The sequence below is a fragment of the Pistacia vera genome, unplaced genomic scaffold (genome assembly GCF_008641045.1).
Source record: "Pistacia vera cultivar Batoury unplaced genomic scaffold, PisVer_v2 Contig743, whole genome shotgun sequence".
In the NCBI taxonomy this organism is placed as follows: domain Eukaryota; kingdom Viridiplantae; phylum Streptophyta; class Magnoliopsida; order Sapindales; family Anacardiaceae; genus Pistacia; species Pistacia vera.
In genome coordinates, this window is record NW_022196605.1 from 93,840 (window position 1) to 116,319 (window position 22,480).

Below are 22,480 nucleotides of genomic sequence, written 5' to 3' on the forward strand. Positions count from 1 at the left end.
AAATTCGATAGAGATCAAGTTGGGGTATGCAGAATGTTCTGGAAACTTGGCTATTAATTTGTGTCATTATATGTTGTCTACTAGCCATTTCAAGTGTAAAAAAAAAAAAAAACCATATTCAGCAACTAGAGCATTTGTCTTAATCAGTCAAAACAATTGTATTAATAAAACAGACTCAAGTCACTGCTTATGTACCAAAACAGGGGAGTAAAAATGAGCCCATCACTGACACCAGTGTCTTATCATTTCATTTTGTCGTGGCTGTGGTTTGATTTTAAATTTCAATCGTCAGTATGAAACAAGAAGCGTACAAGAATCATAAAATGAGAAATGGTGTTCTGGATTTTATTAACATTCATGAAATTAATTACTTTCCTATAGAAGATTTGTGCATATTTTAAGGCGTCTGAAACAAATTTATTTTTGGGTTTAATCACAGGTTAACATATGGTACTTACTGATTAGAAATGGATGTAAATTTGGTTTAAACAGATGAAGTAAATGACTTAAATTTGAGTGAAGAAAAGTACGAACATCTCTGTGTCCTACAAAGATGATCTTCCTTTGTGACCAACTCTCCTGGCCACAGCTATATTCGACCTGGTGGCTCTCATGACCAGTCGGTCTACCCGTACACAAATGGCTTTTGATTTTTCCTCTTTGACTGGCATGCCCCTAACCTAGCCCGACAACTGGAAAACATAAAAAGGAAAATTGAAATATTTGACCAACTTTTAGCCATATTTTTTGGGTCATTTATTTCGACCACTCAAACAATTTACTTTCCCCCCAAAACCCTTCATTTACAACTTCAATAATTCAAAAAAATCAAATAACCATTTCTCAATTCGATTCTGCAATTAACGTTAGCTAACGTATTGTCTCTTGGTTTCGATCTAATTTGTAACTGTACATATAGTTTTCATCAGACCACCGAACTGTAGAGGACCTTTTTCTTCATAAGTTGTATAGATTCCTGTTTTTTATATACCTTTTAAAACATCCAAAAATTGACTTTTCAACCCTTTTTGAATTCACATTTCTCTTTTGCAAAATACATGTTTAACAACATCCCATGAGTTTTCTAACATTACAAGGTGAGCTTACAAATAATATCTTGAGGGTTGCTCGTGTAGAAGGGCTTGAAGAAGAAGAGTTAAAGATAAGGGTAAATAGCCTTAACCCCTAAAAGTTGGTCAAATAAGTTAATTTCCTAAATTGAGAAAAACCTTTTAGAGCATGGTAGCAATTATTTAGAAATTAAGAGATACAGGAGATTTTTTGAGGAAGAAAGGTATTGACATGTGAAGTAATTCATCTAGTGGAACGATAATGTCACTCTTTAAAATCCCAGGGGGTTGACCTTAAGGAGGTTTGTTCAATTCTTTGAGTTTATGAGTTCAAATCTTGCGTCACCTACTATAATGTTTACTTGATCCTTTAAGCTTATAGGATGTTCAATAAACCTCAGCACACCTCGGTTATCCAAAAAAAAATGTTACTCTTCAAACATTTATTCATTACTATTTTATCACCTAAAAAAAGTGATAAAAGGATCCTTTAGTGATTATACCTTTAGTCCCTTATCATTAAGCCCATACGTCCTCTTTCAGCTTTACAACACATCCAAGTTTTAGTGATAAACACCGACTCATATGATGTCCCCAACTCCCTGTTACAACCTATCATTAAACCAAACCATTCTTATAATTACTTTATCACCTTCCTTCGTTACAAAGAAGATATATAATATGAAATTCATTTACTTATAGGATTTAATTTTATTACGAATCAATTTTGTCGAACTAACCTTTGAGGGATTGAATTTGTGTGTATTTGAGTAGGATAATTTCAATGATGCGCCATGATTTTTTAAGAAAACAAACCTACTCATAGATAACTCATGAATACAAAACAAGATACGGAGTAAAAGAGAGAAAGAAAGCACTGCCTCTATCCTGGTCACTTATTATGACAGAATCAACAAAAAAAATGCAACAAAAGTAATAACTAAAGTGACCAATGGGGAGAAGGCACCCCCAGAAGATGATTCAGTAACGTTAGAAGAAGGTGTGTTGGTTGTGGTTGTGTTATGACCAGAAGTGGTTGGGTTGCCAGAAGATGTTGATCCTGATGGGGCAGTGGGTGATCCTGCTGTCACAGTCACAGCAATCTTCATACCATTGCCACAATGACCAATCACACCACAAATAAAGTAATGAGTCCCGGCGGTCTTTAGAGCGATAGTTGTGGCGCCGCTACTGTCTGTGGTGAGTGCATTCCCCGTTGTGCATGTGTTGTAGTCACTGGCGCTCACTTCATCGACAGTGTGCCCACTTCCATAGTTGAACACTATCATCAGATAAAAAAGTATATGGATCAATTCGAATTAACATTAATGAAAAATACATAAATTTATGAAAAGAGAGAACGTATTACTCACCAAGGCTATCACCAACTTTAAAGGTTTTGCCACTGGTCCATGTGCTATAGTCAGCGCCCATGGTCCAGCCACTGGAGTCTCCTACAGTGTAAACTGTGGCCAAGCTCGGCACCACCATACAAATGACTAAAGCTACACAAACAACTGGAGCACCAACTCCTGCCATTTTCATAAAATTAGAGAGAGATGCTAAAATAAAGAAGAAAGATGGGGAAAATGGTATGCGGATAGTTGTTGAGAGAGCAGTGGGGGGGTTGTTTATATAATGATAATAAAGCAAATGAAATAAGTAGAGTTTGGTCCACTTAAATTCCACTCATCTCTGAAACTGTGAAAGGGATTTATCCATGAAGATTACTTGAGCCAAACTCCATACCTAATGCAAGGGAAAGTGGGTCCATACTGAATGGTTTTATTGAAGTTGCTTCAGTTAGTATTAGAAATGGTTGTTAGGAATGAGTCCTTCCCTGTAATTTAGTGACGATGTAAATTGATATAGCAGATAATGTGCCAGTTCATATAAGCATAAAGGTGTACCAAAAAGGTATATCTCATTATATATGCCTTTAATCTCCCCTTTTTCTGTCTTTCAAACATGAATTGTAAATGAAGATATTAGCATTTTTTATTAGTATAGAGTTAAACTTCACTTTCAACTTAATTTGATACTAGTTTTACATATGCATGATGTTGGAGACATAGTTTTTAATTGATTAAGGGCTTAAAATTTTGTCTAACTGATGTAGAAAGTAGGAACTCGCGAAAATCACAACTTAGAAGCACGATTATATTACCTAAATATGTGGAAATAGAATACATTACACGCTTAAAGCCTACTTAATGTATACTACAAGTCAATACGAAGGTGAGGTGTTAGAATAAAGGAAAATTGGCCTCCTTTCCAAATGTTAATCTACGCCCAGTTCAGGTGAAAACAGATGAGAACTAACAAAGGGTGAAGAAGAAGAAGAAGCTTATCATGTTTGGGATTTTTTCTTATAAATCCACATGCAAAATCTTGATATTAATAAGAGGAAGAAACATAATTAAGAACATATATTTATTTATTAGTTTTGGCGCAATACGCCTGATATCTATGGTTGAACTTTTCACGTATATAAGAGATCCCTTTTAAGCAAACCTTAAGCTCAAGTACTTAAACAAAAATCTGCCGACATAGTAATAGATGATAATATGTTTTAGCTTGAAATGCTAATTGATTAGAAGTGAGGTCAATATACTGATATAGTGAAAATTAGGTGTGAAGTAGGATGAGACGTCGTAATTAAGATCCAAAACTCACCAACTAACAAGGGATTAAAAGGTCTTCAAGGCCATGATTTTAGAGCAGGTGGTGATGAAATCCTCACAACTTTGAAAAAAAAAAAACCAAAAAGGACCAACTTTAAACCGTTCCATAATTACCGAGATAAAACGATTAGGTGGGTCCTAACCATCACATGACAAAGCTCAACAAAGCCATAAATCATTTGGTGTAGTTGGGCCAATTGGTTCTGTTCAACTACTCTTGTATTTGTTATCTTGTTCTTAAAAGGGCCCCAATTTGTATGCTTTATTTACTTTTCGGCAAGTATATATTCTATCGCCTGTTCAGGTCCATCCATTGCCAAGCCAATGCTACTTCTAATCTAGAGAATACAGGTAATTCGAAAAGATATCTAGAAAAGAAAAAGAAAAGAGCTCTAATAATTTTCGGTAAGTGCACCTAGAGGATCTTAGAAACAATTTGTAAATATGCAACAATAAAAATGAAGAAAGTGAATTTGGCTTGAGGGGACATAGTGGGTTGCATTCAAATAGCAGGAATATAATGTTCAACTAAAGATGACAATAAAGATTATTAGAAAAGCAACCACCTTTTGCTAGTCAAGTTCAGCAACAATTGCAAGTTTCTGGGGATCCTGAGCCTCTTAGTGTACAGCATATTCATAACACACAAATGCTGTCAATTCCTCATATAAATGATAATATCATGGAAATCTGTGAGGGCAGTTCCTAGTATAAGACGTCACATTCTCCTGGGCTAAGTAATTAGGTAAGTGTCTTGAAATCCCTCACGTCAGAGATAGATAATTAGATATGTGACCGAAGCCTGATGCACGCACACATCAAGTCCAAACTGAAGGACTACAACATTTTCAAAGCATACCTAACAGTTTGGTAGAATTTCAACATCAATTGGATTTTCTGAAGCCTCAACAATCAAAATCTGAAATCCCTATCATTCAGCTTCTGACTAGAAACAAAAAAAAAAAAAAAATGAGTGAAGTTAAATTCCCAGTTTCATTCTCTCGACTGAACCTTCATCAGAATCTACGGTTGGTTATTGTATTACATAGTACACAGACCATGGATATCAGTTAGGAGCAAAAGCCACAACACAAACAAGTAGTCGGCTATTCGCAAACGAGAAAGGTCAAGCCTCCATGTGAAAGCAGCCCAATTTCTAAAAGAGCTTTCATTGGGTAAATAAGAAGCCTTAGAGGGGTATATAACATTAAAAATTGCAGATAAGAACATGAGAGGTGTTCTTAGTGAGTGACACAGGGTGTTAAAAAATTGAAGCACATCTATGGAGTCATGCAGTCATTCCATAAAATAATAGAAGCTGACTTGGGTGGAATTATCCAGAAAAGAACAGACTAAGAACACCTCTCATGTTCTTATCTGCAATTTTTAATGTTATATACCCCTGCAAGGCTTCCAATTTACTAAATGAAAGCTCTTTTAGAAATTGAAGCACATCTATGGAGTCATGCAGAGTCATTCCATAAAATAATAGAAGCTGACTTGAGTGGAATTATCCAGAAAAAAAAAGAGTTTCTTATAAAAGATTATAGGTTTAAGAGCTAAGAGCAAATGCAAATGCATGTGTGAAATGTTACAAGATGACTGATAAAAGTATAAAATTTTGTATCCTTTTTTTACAGCTTACACTATTGGGAAATTTGTATCACATGATAACAATTTTTGGTTCACTGTTTGATAGTTGTGGTTCAACAATACTACTCCTAAAGCATGCTTGATTTCTACTCAACATATCTTCAACGCAAAGTTTGGTGTGAGATTTTGTTTTTCTCAAAACCTAAAATTTAGCCCAACCTCGATCCAACATTCTAAAACTTGGGCTAATACTCAGGGATTTGAAATGATCGGCCATTGAGCTTTTTCAGGTTGTCAACCTGCAGGATAAATTTAGAGTAGAACCAGTAAATCCTCAGTTTCATATCTACTGTTTTGTATGTTTTGTTTCCTTGAAGCAATTTCTTTTAATATGAATGGAAAATAAATAGGTTAGTTTCTGTGATTGTTGCTAAGATCCTTTTTCCAGACAATTTATCAAGTAAGAAGGTGAATGTCGAAAACAGAGAAATATGAAAACAAAAACAGCTGAAGTTATTGATTTCAAGATTTGGCAAATGGACAATGCTCAATTATCCAATTTAACTATGGCTACAAAATTGAGAAATATCAGTCATCACAAACAGAATTTATGGCTTCTATTACTGAATAGCCTCTACTATCCGGTTCACAAAGTATTACAAACATGAGGATCACACTCAAGTATGCATGAAATGAAGAAATGAGTAGCTCACGTTACTAATCATAACCCTTGCAAGTTCAATAGAAAAAAGTTTTAAACCACTTGGTGCGTTTCTAAGATTTAAATTTACCAATAAAAAACTCTTACACATACGAAAAAATTTAGAAATATCTTCCTTGTATAACAGACTGTTAACAGTAATAAATCAGCTGGTCAAGTCAAACAATGGGATTAAACAAGGGAATGAAGCTGCAATATATTTAATACAAGATCTGTGAGAAGAAAAAGAACCAAAAATGTTCTTGAGGCCAGTGTTTTGCCACAGCTAAATCATAAGTAAGCCCAGCTGATAGTCACTTTAGCAGTTCAGAGGGCACAGTGGAAGCCCAGCATGATCACCATATGTTTATGGCCAGCATTCCACTAGGGACAGACATTCATGTCCATAAGAAGACTTGGTTCCACTGTATCATGAGCATATAATGGACAAGCACCAAGGCAATTTGTTTTTAAAAAAAAAAAAAAATCAGAGAGCTATTGTAGTTAAATAAAGTGATTTAAATCCACCGTCAAAACAAGATGCATACAACAGTGGTTACTGCCGGAAATTAATGTAACAATGGTAGAAGAGATAAGGTTTGAAACTATATCACAAAAGTGCTCCATTTCACTCAAATGCCATACAGTATCAATTAATAAGAAGAATATATCACAGAATGCCAACCAGGTGGTTGAAACAGGCATATGAAAAAAAAAAAATTATTGTTTGAGCTGCATTGATTTTATGGAACTTTACCTTAAAAATTACAAATGGAAGAAAAAGGAGAAACTTAACTGCCCTCAAATTTTTTCATTCTCCGTTTTCATTGGATGTTTCTTATTGCTCTGCACCAGAGTTCAACTCCACCGATGTATCATTAGACTGTAAGGCCTCTTTAGTTTTTAGTTTAACAAACTGTCTACTAGGTGCTATTCGAAGTGGTCTTCTCATAAATGTCTGCAAGAAAATGACTTCTAAGAACGTTCTTCACTTCAATGCAGTCTGTTATGATTTGAATAACATAATACAGTAAAGAAAAACAAATGTCCCCAAACAAGAACCTACACATTAGAAATACGAATAACTCGGTGCAATTAACATCTATTACCTTCCCTTGCAAAGTAGACAGGGCCGCCTCAGCTTCTTTCTTGGTTTTAAAGGAGGCAAATCCATACCCAGAGGACCTTCTTGGATTATCATGAAAAATAACTTCAGCAGAAACGATTTCCCAGCCTTCTGAATTAAAGAACTCCTTAAGATCTTTAGCCCTGGCTTCATATGACAGATTTGCTATAAACAAATTAAACGTTGGGACTGGCTTGGGATGCACAGGTGGCGCAGGCTTCTTTTTTGCCTTTGCATAATTCATTTTCAAAGTACGACCCTCAAATTCCTATAAGAAAACTCATCATAATATAAACATCTCTTAGCGGACAAAATGGCAAAAAACGAAAAAACACCATGCATACACATTATATATTTGCTAAGAAAATAAAGGCAGGTAAGGTAAATTTGTCTTAAATCATATAAATTTTGGTGTAATCAAGTGCATAAAACACAGATAAGTGAGAAATATACACATAAACTTGATTACGCACGCAGTTTCCTTATTTCCCTATGTCTCAGCTGATGAAAGTCAATTGATTAGAACTTCAATTCAGTCTAATTTCCACGTCTTTTTAAAAAACAAATACAAGGAAAATTAGAATTTCACGGATAAAGTCATAAACGAAGAAAGCTTTTATATGCGTACATATGATTCAAGATTATTGAGAGCAGCAACAGCCTCCTCAGGAGAACCCATAGTAACAAAAGCCAAACCTCTGTTCCTGGTCTTGTTATGCATCGAAAGCTAAAACCACAAGAGCAAGACAACACAAAAACCAAAACCCATGTCAGAAAAGCAACATTATTTCCCACAACAAAGTACAAAAAGAAGAATAAAGACCTCAACATCAAGGACTTTTCCGTGCTTCTCAAACAAAGAACGAATGTCTTCAACGGTAGCAGTCCAAGGTACATTCTGGGCAAGCAATCTGGTTTTGGAATATTCTTCTTCTTGTTCGGTATTTGTAGTTTCAGTGGAGACATTAAGTGAAGAATCAACAACTGAGTTTTGAGTGGTGGCAGAGAAATGGACAGCAAAATGACTCACTTTTTTGGGCTTAATGAGAAATGAGTGAGCTTGAGAAGGAGACCAAGAAAGAGAGAGATAATTGATATTAAATTGATTTTGTGGTTTATGCAGAGGGAAAAGAGAGGCTACATGCAACTGGTGTTGTAGGTGTTCAGTGGAGATGTAAGTGGTTGAAGGGAAACAGTGAAGACGAAGAAGTGCCATACCAGTTTGATTTCAGAGAGGGAGCAAGAGCAACGTGTGAATTTGGATAAGGAGGTTTAGGAGATTTTTGGGGGCCAAAAATATCCAGAGTCAGAGACACTGGACAGTTGACACTAACTAGTAACAATAGTAGTCATTTTGGAGTGAAATAAACCGAGTGAACGACGTCGTTTCAAAACATTTATATCTTTCATTTGCTTCAGACGTCTAGATGTCTTTTTAATTGACAATTCAAACACAGCCTAAGAAGGGTTGAGTGCTTCATTGTTCTGGGATAACTAATCCATTGAGATGCATCCCAAAAGGCAAAATTCAAATCACCCCATGTTCTGTAAGGATTAGAGATGATGCACATCGTTATCAACATTAAGTATCCAAGCTGGTACCAAAACCCATAGATAAGACAATAGTTTTTAGTATCGAATGCTTATTGGTCATCAATTTCAGGTTCCAAAAATGAAAAAAAAAAAAAATGAATTTTCTTTCTGTGCGGATTCTCTAGGTTAATATAGTTCCAATAATAATACTGAGATCTTGGGACATTGAACAATCTGATCACTGCATTGGTTGAAACTGTTTTGTTTTACATAAAGTCAAGAGTAATCTGGACAATTCTATAAAAGACTAAAAAGAAAATGGTGAAGGAAAAATCCTTACACTCAGCAAATTAGTTTGAGACATCTTACAAAAGGTACAAATTTTGTGGCTCCAGAAAAGCTACCTTTGAATCCAATTCTAACACCATCCTGAACATAATCAACTTCCAGGAGGAAGTAAAGAAATTAGGACACTATTACGAATCTTTGCTATTACTTCTTATGCATTCTTGAGTCTGGAGAGTTATATATCAATGGTGACAGAGGTTGTCTTGCAGCTAGATCCAGATCAAAGTCAATCTTCTTCTCCACCGGGCTACTCATTTTAGGACTTGATTTTCGCTTGTTTGACTGTCAAAAAGGAAGCATCTCAAACATTATATAACTAATGGCTGTTGTTTATCAAATGTAATAACACACGCACATAGTTCTGCCTCTCTGCTTACCTTGGCAGATGCACTGCTAGTATGCTTTCCACCAGAATCATTAAGGTTCCTTTCTCTATGGAGTTGCCTCAATAACTTCTTGCTCTCCGCATTCAATATTTTGTTTTCTTCATACAGCAATTTCACCTATATGTTTCAGATCAAAGTAAGTCACACTGAGGATGTGAAGTCAAGCAAATACACATTAGATAATAATAATAATGCTCACCTCCTCTTCAGCTCTATCAAGGTTCACCCTAAGATGTTCTTTATCCTTCTCAAGTGTCTTAACTACAGCACCTAGTGATAGAACCTTTTGAGTTGATGGCTTCAAGCTGCCACCGCAAAAGAAAATATTTCAGAAAACAAATTAAAAGATGTTTCTTATATCTGTTGTACAGTTTGACTTAATGCGAGTTTACTTAAAAGTTTCAACAATTGAATACCAAAATCTCATTAACCTAGACAACCAAATAATGGCAACAACAAAAAATGGGCAGAAGCTCCTCACCTTTTCCACATTTTCAGCAATGATTGACATGGTTCATGTCCACTATTTGCCTCCAAGAATGCATGACCAGACATAAGATCATCTTTACTGACTAATGTTGCTAAAACAGACTCGAGTAAATTTTCTTCCACGGCAGTGTCCTCAGCAGAAGAATCATCCTTTTAATGGAAAATATTATACACTCGTCAAACTTTACTCCATGGAATTGAACCATCTCATATTTTCATATAAAACTAGAAAAAGTAACGAAGAACATAAAGGAGAACTAGAGTCCAATAGTATATGTTCTCAACCAATCGCAAACAAAAAAATAACTCACAAAAGTCTCTAATTAACAGTTACTCAGCAACGCACAGTATCAACTAAAGCAAGTCTAACGAAAACCTGTTCCTGTGCTATTATTACGTATATATTCTTTTACAGGGGGTGAAAACCTTCATTCATGTTACAAAAAATAGCTTCATTCCTATAAGCTATTAGGTCCATATAATTAAGTGTCACAAAAAATGATAATACTCTTAACTGTCGGATAAGTTGACATATCAGCAATAAATTAGCGTTGAACTTTCAGAATAACAAACAAGTATGCAATTAAATGAACATAATTCACTGCCACAAACAAGTAAAATTCATGGGAAAGGGAAGATAATAAGATTCATGAAAATAGAAAATTCTATAAATTCATAATATATTGACAAACTACAGTTAATGAATTTAAATGCAATTAAAATCTCAGATAGTTTTCTATATTTATATTTCTGAATTGTTAAGACTGAGTGCCATGTAAAACAATTATTAACGCGAGAGATATTACCCCACGAATTTCATACTGGTGCTTGTAAAATTCTAATTCATCCAACAGCTGAGCCAACTGGACCTCCAAATCATGAACCCTAGTTTCAGCCTCTTTAGCCCTCTCATCCGCTTCGTTTCCAAAATCCATCAAAGCCTCTCGATCATGATCGTACAGCGAACATTCTTTCTCCCACCTACTGCACTCACTCAACAATCTCTTACACTCCTCCGCAAGCCTCTGGTTCTCCTCCACAAACCTCTTCACAGCCTGCGCGTTCATACTCGCCTCCGCCTAACAAAATCACCAAAAAAGAAATTTAATAGCAGTCGCAAATAATACGTCATATACAAAAATTTAGATTGAAGGATCTACGAACCCTAGCAAGATCAATAGTTTGATCCTTTTCTTTTACTTTGGAGAGTAAAAGAGAGTACTGATTCCGAAGTCGTTGAAGCGATTCTTGAGAGGCCAAAAGCTTTAATTGGAGATTTTCTTGGGAAATTGGGAGACCTAGAGTGTTGTCAATGGATTCTTTTATGTAATTATCGATTCCTTGAGGGAGTTCCATTGGAAATGAGAACCCTAGATTCGCTTTGGAAGTGAATATTTTCTGTGTATTGTTTGAATTCGATTTGAAAGAAAACAGAGGGGCTATTTGCTAGCCGTTATAGCGCGTTTTTAAATGTAATCTTTTAGTTTGAGGAAACGTGGCATGGCTTGGTTTGGATGGCCCACGTTCCATGAGGCTTTGCGTTGAGTCTCATTGGCCCAACACAGCCCATTCCACTTCAGTTATCAGTGATAATTAGTTCAAAATATTGATTTTTAAATTGGATTTTTTAAAAAAAAAAAATTGTTAATATAAGCATTTCTGATATATTATAGGATTTTCATTTTTTTGTGTTTTGGTTTATCTAATTTAATTTTTAATTCATTGTATAATCAAGTTATTTCAATTTAAATTTGCCCACACTATCTAATAGTTGGTTTTGGCTATAATACATATACGTAAAAGTAAATATCACAAGTTTTACATTTTTAGTTTATAAGTCTTACGTTATAAGTTTACAAAATCTACGATGCATTGTGTACGGACATGTATTGTGGCAAAACCCTAAAGGGGCGTTTGGTTGGGGGTTAAGTGAGATTACTAGAGTAATGTCATCTAAGTATACTTTCATTGCAATTCAGTACTTGAGTTAATAACATTTTCGTCTTGAGATCAGGAGAAAATAACTATGGTCCAGTAAAATCAAAAAATGTCATTGTAGTCCCTATCAAATGACTACCGTTACAAATATTAGACGGTGTAACGACACCATTAACCATTGTCATTTAATTACACTCTTCTCTTTAGTCTTTACAATTTAAATAAAATCAACCTTACAATTATAAACTAAATTTTAAAATAATGATATATATTATATGAATAAAAGTTTAAAGGAAGATAAAAATAAAAATCCAAACCTCACCACAACCCCCACCTCGTTGAGCAGTTGAACTACACTAAAATATCACCACCATTGACAGTTCACCGCCATCTCAGTAACAGGCTCCACCAACATCTCCGAAAAAGAAACATCGAGCAGCCTCTCATACCCACAGAACCACGACTCCATTATCCAATCGACTGTCATTTCTTCTTAAAAAAATAAAATACCAAACAAGTTAATAAATTATGGGAACACCCTTTCCTTACAAATCAGTTTTTTTTTTTTTTTTAAGATGAGTTCTACTGAGTTGTGGTTATTACATGGTGTAAGGTGATGTCAGATAAAAATTTAAATTATTAATTAAAATAAAATTTGTATACAACAATTAATCAAGCTTCATCCATTAATATGTGTTTTACATATTGCAAAAGAAATAGAAAGCCTTGGAGTGGTGTTCTTGTCTGAAGGATCGCTTCATAGGTTTGTTCCATTGGCTTGATCGATGGGATTGGGATCTATGAGTGATTTGACCTGTCTTTCCACCTCTTCCACCTGCTTTTATAAATTCAAAATGTTAGCATTAATTAATTACTATATATATGATCTAATATGCTTACAAAATGTAAGCTACCGGAGGCCGCCGATAACAAAGGCACTCCAACGTGATAGCAGGACGTAAAAGAAATTAGAAAAAGAAAAATGTACTACAATTTGAAACACAGTACAGTACAATTTTATTAAGAGATAACATACTGTACTGTACGTGTGTTTCAAACACAGTACAGTACAGTACAATTTTAAGAAGAGATAAGATACTGTACTGTGTTTCAAATTGTAGTACATTATTCTTTTAACATAGAAAACTAATTTGTCAAACAAGTGGGTGGGAATTCGTTTGTATAATAATAGTTAACGTAAGAGACTATATGAATGAGACGCACAACCTAATAAGTAATAACCCGAGCTTCACTAGGTACAACAATCAAGAGCAAAACTATTAAATCAAATCAAATGCATGGCAATCATCAAGAAACTAACAAAACTGTCAGTGATCAACAAACCCACCTAAGATTAATGTTAATCCATTAATTAACTACGACAAGGAAACAATTGGTATCAGGTAAAAACCTTATCGATGAATTCTTCAACTAGACGAGCATTCTTAGCTGCTGTTTCGGCTACCTTTTCGACATAAATAACAGCATCCTTGAGTTTCCCTCCTTCAGGTAGATCATCGGCTACATCTTCCGCTACCTTCTCCACTCCGTCAGCAACCTTTTCTACAAACTCTGCAACATCTTCTACTGTCTCCACAACTGTTTGAACTTGCTCTATAATATAAATCAGAAATAGAACTCATTAACCATGAATTGATATAGAATCATTTCAAATGTAATTATCATAACTCAAGCCAGCAAATATGCATTTTAAATATTTTCATATCTAGTTTTTAATGCTTACTTCCGATTATTTCGAATGGCCCCCAGTTGTTCGTCCAAAAGGGTAGAATTGTTGATATTACTATTCCTAGAAGGAACATTTTTCTGCGCAAACTACATGTAACGTATCAAAGTGAATTATTAGAGAACAGATACAAACAAACTAGAACATCCACCTGAAAAATGTAGATTTTACATACCATGAACCAGGAGAAGGATCAGGAGGCGAGGATCCTGGTTGCACACCGCTGTAGACCACCATTTTCCTGACATTATTGAAAGATCGCAAGCTCTGCTTTCTCGGTAAATCATATTTATTCTTGTATATTGGGATGACCGAAACATGAGCAGGATGGGAAATGATAAACGTTTGAAATAGTTGGCAAGACCGAATATGTCCTTCTGTATAGCACTTGCTTTGAGCAGTTGATCCTATTCTCGACAAGGCCTGTACCATATCCTCTAAATTTCCTCTTTTTGCTGTCAATCAATGAAACCTTGCAATAAGATGGGATTCTGATGTTGATGAATCACAAGTTACTTATACAAAGAACTGCCCGTCGAATAATACTGGGACATACATAATTCTAACAGAAGTTAAGAGTACTTAACTGTGAAAGGGTAATACAAGTATTGCGCACTCAAGATTGGGTTCTTATAGTTTTTAGAATAATATTTTTAAAAAAAGTTAAATTGGGCGGGTATTACGATGTAGAATTTAAAAATTAACAAAAATACCCTTTATGTTTGTTTATTTACTAAACACCTCCATAATAAAATATTCAAAGTTAACAAAAACACCCCTAACCCACTCATTAAATACGGACAACCAACCACCACCGCCGGAGTTGCTGTATTGGTGCATGACCGGCTGGATCTTGCCAGTCGTGCACCGATATGGGCTTTTCCAGCCAGATCTATGACTAGATCTAGCCATTAACGACCAGATCTACGACTAGATCTAGCCATTAACGACCAGATCTGGCCGCATTTGGTCATTAATGATGGCCAAAGATACGGCCGTCGTTGACGATTGTCTACTACCATAGATCTGGCTTTTTTCAGCCAGATCCACCTTGGATCTGGCCGAAAAATGCTAGATTCATGCACTATCGACCAGATTCAGCCGGTAGTGCGTCATTACACTAGATTCCGGCCAATTTTCGATAATGGTGGTCGGAATCTGGTAAATATGGGTTGCTGGGATGTTTTTGTTAATTTTTAAAAAAAAATTAGAACTGTTTAATTAAATTAACAAATTTAAGGGGTTTAAAATAAATTATATAATTTATAATAATATTTTGATAATAAGTGAACCAAACACAAATTTTTTTTTTTAACTTTACCCAAACTATTTACCAAACGGAGCCATTATGTGACTGACTTTTTCGTCAATATACCTCTTTTCTCTTTCTCGGCGTTTGGGTCACAGCTTGATATTTTTTTTGTTCTCAGAAGACTTCCTCCGCTTATAGTCTGAAAACAAAGAAACAAAACTTCTTTCATTGCGTGAGTTACATGGAGTGCTTTGTTTGTTATGGGGATCTCATTTATGTGACAATCTACACCTGGATTAGACTTTTATGATTTTATTTCCTTGAATTATTTAGAATTCTTAGATGGGTTTTGAGCAGTTTTGTTGGTTTTTGTGTGTAGCTTGGAAGAAGATAGGTTTTTGTTGGAATGTGCAGCCATGCAGGTAATTTTAGTGTAGATGTATAGCTGAATTTTCTGAGGGATTGTAGGTGAAAAGTGGTTGATACCTGGGAATTCTGGGTTTCTAAAGACTGGGGCTTTGTTTTGGTTCATTATTTTGGAAGCTTTTAGAATAGTCTTTTGAAAAACTAATGTTAGGTACAGTGACGCTTTGCATCGTTAAACCAAACGAGTGTCATCTAAGTCAAATGAGTCACATAGCATGTTAAAAAACATTTTGTTAATGAATAATTGTTCATCAAATATCATTTGAAATAGATTTTTGTCCATACAAAAATGATAATGAACTCCTATCTATATTATATGGATAGGAATAAACAAGAGTTCATTTATTATAGACGGGAGTCCATCTATAAAGACACTCGTTTATAGTTTAAATTAAAAAAATTAATATTAAAAATTATGATACTTGTTTATAATATATGAACGGATATTCATTGTTTAAATTAAAAAAATATTTAAAAACAAAAATATTAAACTTTCATATATTATAGACAGACGTCCCTCCTTAATGGAAGGAAATCCTGGACGTCTAACTATTGTTTAAATTAAAAAAAAAAAATTAACTCAAAAAGTATTATGGACGGACATCCCTCTTAGAGGACGCGCATCCATTTCTATACTATGATTAAAAATACAAATTAGGTCTAAACATTTTGGTCCCAAAAACATTTTAAAAAACATAGGATCATATCTGCTGCTCTTCTTCTTCGTCTTCGTTCTTCGTCTGCCGCTCTTCGTCTTCGTCAATACCATCTGCCATTGTTATTGTAAGTTATTGAGTTAATTTGGCTTCTATTCATCATTTTTAATTGGTTTTGATTGATGATTGAGGTTGATTGAGCTGTAAAGAACTCAATGAGATGCTAGGAAAAAGTGAAATTTAAACTATAGATTGCTGCCATAATTCTAAACTTTCATACGAAGGAATTGATTCAATGCCAGCTTCTGGATATGGGTTTTTTTCTGTCTTCACAATTAGTGATATGCCCACTTTTAATCAATGAAGTTGAATATCAAGCAATGAGAAAGTTTTGGAAATCAAGTCATAGGGTCTCCATTGTTATGGCAATTGTGTTAGTAATCGCATACGTGTTCTCAACAAGATTCTTCAACTGATATCGCTTCAGGTATGCAACAATGAGTGGCGTTATATTGTTTCATTAGCCTTTGAAAGCTTTGTTATTTGTTGTTTAAGTGAAAGAGAATTTGATGCATACTTGTCTTTATATGTTAGAGAACTACTTCACAAGACAAGGAGTTGGAGTTGCTCTTTGCTGGGCTGTCTATGTGAACTAGATTGTTAAAGTAAATTGTAATCAAATTTATTCTGTGAAACTTGTATGTCATGTGAATGGTTGTCTCTGTGATCATGCCCATAATACTTGCAAAATCTTGCTAAATTATTTGGCCCTGACTTCTTATTGTCATTATCATGTTTTTGCCTATGTCGGGTTTTATTGACATCATGTTAACAAGTAGAGTCTCTACTACATCATGATGTTCTTCAGAATAGCTATAATCGATCAATTTCATTGTTTTTTTCCTTGCTGCATTCCCATTTATTTGGTTTGTATCTTGTATTTGACTTGTAAACTTAATAAATTGAACTATCTTTTTCATTAGTCTGAATTTGTGGTTGACTAGGTGAGAATCTTTGCCGTTGATTTCTGCAATTAGCATTCATGTAGTTAAGAGGCAATACTTGTTCATTATACACCTGGATGACTGCTCATTCTATTTATAAGAATGAAAGTTCCAGCGACAATGAGTTAAGTTTTATGCTGACTGAAAACTTATGAGGCAGCAACAGACAGGCAACTATGAAAGTGCTTTCTCAGAAGGCTTTAAATGCTTAATAGAACATTTAAGCTGATCAAATTTTTGTATTAATGCCAACTCTTGCTATATGTGTCTTTAGTTAATTTCTTGATCTTAAGTCTGGTGAAAGTACTTGTAGATTTCTCTAAAGAAAATTGTGAACCATTGTGCTTGCATATCTACCAACATCAATGGAGAATGTCAAATTGTGAACTTGTGATTTCTCTCGACAAAGATGATCAAAAGTGACTTCAAACATTGTGCACAATGTGAAATACGTCTCTAGCATGATGAAACATATTGCTGTATGAATACCTTTTTGCTGCTTAGCTTTTGTCCGCTCTTTATGTTTGGTTTCTGAGAGGCTATCTTCTGGTGGTTGTAATATAATCTTGTGGCAACAATATAATATATGCAAATTATACTTTTGATCTTTGATTCTGTTGTCATTTCCTTTCTGGCTTCTTTGATTCTGGTATTCCTTTATATTAATATATAGTTTCCTTTTCTCCTCTTTCTTGCTTGCATCTGAACCTTGGAATAAATTATCAATATCTATGAAAACCTGCGTGTTGGTGGCTGGCTTTTGGATTTATGATGTGCAGATTTTTTTCTCTTCTTGTTATCTGTCCTGGTGGCTTGCTTGTTTTATAATGCTGGTCATTTTGCTTGGGCTTTTTGTAGACTTGGCTCTCTTTTTTGTGTATCCAATTGGCCTGCGTGTTTTACACTTGTAGATTGTGTAAAGTTGCCTTTTGTTTTTGGCTGTGATTAAAAGTCTCTCTTGTTTGAATTTTTTATATATACAGGTTTTTGAAGAAAACAGAAAATGGTAAGAGCAAAAAATATAATCATTCCTCATGAAGGCACATCGTCATCTGGAGTCCAATTTCGAGACTTGCGACATAAAAAGCAATACGAGGAGGTGTCGAAAAGAGATATTTGCCTTGGAAAAAGTTTGGATTTAGGACTTATAACAAGTTTACGTTTATTTAATGAAATTAATGGTTGGATCCGTAATTTGAAATGAGACCAGTTGGTGAGTATTAGATATGATGGATATAAGCATTTGATATATAAATTTTTTAGTAGTTTGGAAGTTGTGGAGACAGATACTGATGAGTTTCTGGCGTATACAATGTTTTTTAGATTAAAGAATCAGAACTTTATAATAAGACCACAAGATTTAGCAACCTGGATAGGATTTGATTTTGAAGGTTTGGATAATGTATCTAGAACATGGGATTCCAAACAAGCTTGGATTGATGTTTCTGGGATAGAGATTTACCATCCACATAGGTGTAAATCTATAAAGTTAAAGAATCCTGCTATGAGAGTATTTCACATCTAACTTACATATTTAATGGCAGGAAAGAGACAAATAGAAATATGACGGTTAAGGATTTAATGTTCATAGAAGTAGCAATAGTAGGGAGGCAAGTAAATTCAGCAAAGTTATTGATTAAGAAGTTGAGAGAGGTTCAAGCAGAAAAATGAGAAATATATTGGGGGATGCTTGTTACGTTAATATGTGAGAAGTTGTGTAGTTAGATCACCCCTAATGATGAAGCAAATAAGATTAAGTTTTTTGCAAATAATTTGTTGGGGGATGTGACACTGTGTAAAATGGGCTTGATTAAAAAGAATAAGGACAGAGAATGGTTTGTGATTAGGGATGAAATGGAAGGAGATGCAACGGTTCAGGAAGTTGTCAGTGTTTCATAAGGAGTAAATGAATGATAACTCTATGTGCTCAAAAGAAGAAGAACGAGTATTGAACTTGGATCATCTCATAATGTACAAGATATGTCTTCTCATACTTTAGACGAAATAGTAAGCAGATTTGAATGAATCGAAAAGTTTCGAGAGAAGTGTTTTTCACGTATTGAGAGGAAAATATAGGAACAACAGGATCAGTTGCAAAGTGATTTCAACTCATTCGCATCAAGAATAGAATAAATGGTTGACATCCTTGGGGAATGCATGACAGAAATTTTCAACATGATAGAAGAATTTCTCAACAGCTTCCTTTTCCTCCAGTCAACCTTCATCCCTTACACCATGATGAAGAATTTCTCAATAGCCCCCTCCTCAACATCCTTGGGGAATGCACTATGAATGTTAATTGTCATTATGTGTGGTTCAAATACTAAGCTTTATGTACGAAGATTATATTTGCCTTTCAATGGCGGATCCAGAAATTTCTATTAGGGTAGGCTAAATAAAAACTAATTGTATATAACATTCATATTCTGTTTTTCTAGTCAATATTGTCACAAAAAGAAAAAAAAAAAAATTACATTTACTATTGTCCTTGGCGGGGCTTCATATTAAGGAATCGTTGCATGACCATCTTCTTGTCAACATTGTCAAATATATCTTTCTCAACATATGAAATTAGACTATCATTCAAGAATTGATCTCCCATCCGATTGTGTAAATGAGTCTTCACAATTTTCATAGCAGAAAATGCCCTTTCTACACTTGCTGTTGCAACTAGTAAGGTTAAAGTCAATGTGATGAACAAATATACCAATGAGTAAATAAGATGCTTTTTCTTTTCAACCATTTTCTAAGCAAAACTAGTAATATCACTTAGTTATGAAAAATCACTATCCGAGCGCATATCATGAATGTAATTATCAAGTTGAAGTTCAAGTGCCATAAGATCAACAAAAGAAAATTCAAGTGGATAAAATTGAGCAAAACGAACTAATTTTCCCTTATCATATGCTTGAAATCAATCACTTGGATTTAGGGAGGCCATGCAAATAAGTAATTATGTATTACCTTCATTAAAACGATTGTTAAGCTCTAATAGTTGCAAATCTATTATGGCATAGAACAACTCGACATGATAATGAAATAAATTTGTCATATCTTGAACATTACGTCGCAATCTCCCTCCTGCAACAAATTTCTCTTCCATATTTGGCACATTTATATTATGAGCAATGCAAAAATGAGAAGCTTCATCAAATAGATTATCCCATCCATTATTTCTTATCAACAATAATCTTCTTTTCAACAAGTGAACCAAAGACATAGCATTTATAATATCTTGATCCTTCCTTTGCAATGCTTGTGAAAGTTCAAATGTGATTCCCAAAATGTTTTTCATCATGTGCAAGTTAAAAGTAAAATCAAAAGAAGTCATATAATCCACCAAATCACTTGCTTCAACTCTATTATCAGAATTTTCAGTAAGATCCTCAAGCACTTCAATAACAGATGAAAACAAATTAATCAAGCTCAATAAAGTCCCATAATGTGAACCCCACCGTCCCGGCCGCTTAAGACTAGTATCTTGATTAAGGCCTTGCACTATTGAAAGCTCACCACTTTCAATAGTTTTTTTCACCTTCAAAGCTTGTTTCTCATTAAGAAGATCCCTATGGTGACCATCCAACAATATTTGTCACACAAGAAACTTTCAAAAAAAGTCTCTCAATATTTGTATCATTTTTTGCCACAGCTACAAGTGCTAGTTGAAGTTGGTGAGCAAAACAATAAACATAGAAGACATATTCATTATCTTTCAATACAAGTGCTTTTAACGCATTAAACTGACCTCACATATTACTCGCGCCATCATAACTTTCTCCACGTAATCTTGATATGCTCAAATTGTATTTAGAGAACAATGTTTCGATTCTTATCTTTAGTGACAAAGCAGTCATATCCGTGACATGCATAATGCTCAATAGACACTCAACAACACATCCTCTTTTATTTACATAATGTAAGATAATTGTCATCTGCTATTTATTGGATCCATCACGAGCTTCATCAACTAATATAGAAAAAAAACATCTCCAAGATCACTAATTAGTTTGTTGATGGTTTCAACTACAAATGCATTGATTATGTCTTTTTGGATACTAGAAGTAATCAATTTATCATGTACAGGAGCATTCTCCAATGCTACTAATTTATATTCTTCATTTTACTCAGCTGTATAGCGTAAAAGTTCAAGAAAGTTTCCCCGATTCATTGAATTATTAGACTCATCATGGCCACGAAAAGGCAATCCTTGCCGAAGAAGAAGCCAACTAGCAGAAATTGATCCTTTCAACCGAATACGATAATCTTCTCGCTATTGGTCAGATTTCTTATTAATAATTGTACTCACATGCTACTTTTGGTTCATCAAAACTTGACAATTTTTCAAAGCTTGGTTATGATAGCTGTTAAGACCTTCAATATGATATTTAAAATTTTCAAGTCTCTTCCAATTGCGAAACCCATCAAGAACAAAAGAATAACCGCCACTTTGCTCACCTTTATCTGGTTTGAAAAGATAACAACATAAACAATATGCAGCATCATTCTCAACACTATATTCCAACCAGTAAGGATATTTGTCAAACCAAGAACGTTGGAAACTCCATTCATGATCACCAGATTTTGATTTGGGAAACTTATGGTTATGAGGTTGACAATGACCCTTTTGTAGATAACGCATTCTGACTTGGTCTCGAACATTAGGATGATAAAACGTAATTCTTCGTTAACATCTAGGATCAAAAGGAAGATTTTCCAAGTCAACTTCGAAGCAATTTTTCTTTGAAGAATGTTGGTTTTCATTATCATTGACACCAGAACAAAGTTGAGATGTCTCAGCAATTGACTTTCTTTTAAAATATTTTTCCATATCTAAATACAAAGAAATAAAATTATATAAATACAAAGAAATAAATTAACTCACGAATTGAATTCTATAATAACTATAGAAATTCTAATTTTTCCAACTTAAAGTCTTTTAATCATCAACTTAAAGTCTTAAACAATACATATAAATAAAAGCCGCCTTGATTCTATCTATATTTCTATTTCTATTATCTATATATTATTTTTCTTCCAAATTTTGGGACCACAAAACAATCATTTACCTATCACAAAATATTGGACTCTAAGGCTCCGTTTGGTTCACATTTTTGCATTTTTTAGAAAAGTTTTTTGAAAAAAGTTAAAAAAAGTTGAATTGGGCGGGTATTATGATGTAGGATTTAGAAATTAATAAAAATACCCCCTATATTTGTTTATTTACTAAACACCCCTATAATAAAACTTTGAAAGTTAACAAAAATACCCCCAACCCACCCATTGAATAATCACAGCCGGCCACCACAGTCGGAGGGTGGCCAGAGTCGTCGTATCGACGCATGACAGGCTGGATCTTGCCGGTCGTGCGCCAATATGGCCTTTGCCGACCAGATCCACGGTGGATCTGGCCTGCAAAGGTCAGATCTACGGTTAGATCTAGCCATTGACGGCCAGATCTGGCCATATTTGCTCGTCAATGACAGTCAAAGATACGGTCGTCGTTGACGTCTGATTACGACCAAAGATCT

The 22,480-nt window shown here is 34.5% G+C and overlaps 3 protein-coding genes across 5 annotated transcripts; all 3 read right to left on the reverse strand.

The window, feature by feature from the left end:
* Window positions 1-1,868: 1,868 nt before the first annotated feature.
* LOC116115487 (blue copper protein-like) lies at window positions 1,869-2,699 on the reverse strand. The gene is made up of 2 exons (XM_031401639.1): window positions 2,444-2,699; window positions 1,869-2,352 (listed from the first exon to the last, which is right to left on the reverse strand). The coding sequence occupies exons 1-2, from the start codon at window positions 2,613-2,615 to the stop codon at window positions 1,970-1,972; spliced, it is 555 nt and encodes a 184-aa protein (XP_031257499.1). The 5' UTR covers window positions 2,616-2,699; the 3' UTR covers window positions 1,869-1,969.
* A 1,155-nt stretch (window positions 2,700-3,854) lies between these two features.
* Window positions 3,855-8,509, reverse strand: LOC116115486 (28 kDa ribonucleoprotein, chloroplastic). Of its 3 annotated transcripts, none has more exons than XM_031401638.1 (5): window positions 7,997-8,509; window positions 7,802-7,900; window positions 7,157-7,441; window positions 6,844-7,005; window positions 3,855-4,700 (listed from the first exon to the last, which is right to left on the reverse strand). In XM_031401638.1, the coding sequence occupies exons 1-4, from the start codon at window positions 8,387-8,389 to the stop codon at window positions 6,886-6,888; spliced, it is 897 nt and encodes a 298-aa protein (XP_031257498.1). In that variant the 5' UTR covers window positions 8,390-8,509; the 3' UTR covers window positions 3,855-4,700; window positions 6,844-6,885. The 3 variants fall into 3 exon arrangements, with proteins under 3 accessions (XP_031257498.1, XP_031257497.1, XP_031257496.1); XM_031401637.1 differs by lacking the exon at window positions 3,855-4,700 and adding an exon at window positions 5,326-5,646 and having other exon boundaries at window positions 6,843-7,005; XM_031401636.1 differs by lacking the exon at window positions 3,855-4,700 and having other exon boundaries at window positions 5,659-7,005.
* Window positions 8,510-8,946: 437 nt separating this feature from the next.
* On the reverse strand, window positions 8,947-11,355 carry LOC116115499. Its single transcript, XM_031401648.1, has 6 exons — window positions 11,094-11,355; window positions 10,736-11,008; window positions 9,922-10,079; window positions 9,640-9,745; window positions 9,432-9,557; window positions 8,947-9,336 (listed from the first exon to the last, which is right to left on the reverse strand). Exons 1-6 carry the CDS (start codon window positions 11,283-11,285, stop codon window positions 9,199-9,201), a joined length of 993 nt encoding a protein of 330 aa, XP_031257508.1. The 5' UTR covers window positions 11,286-11,355; the 3' UTR covers window positions 8,947-9,198.
* Between the last annotated feature and the right edge of the window lie 11,125 nt (window positions 11,356-22,480).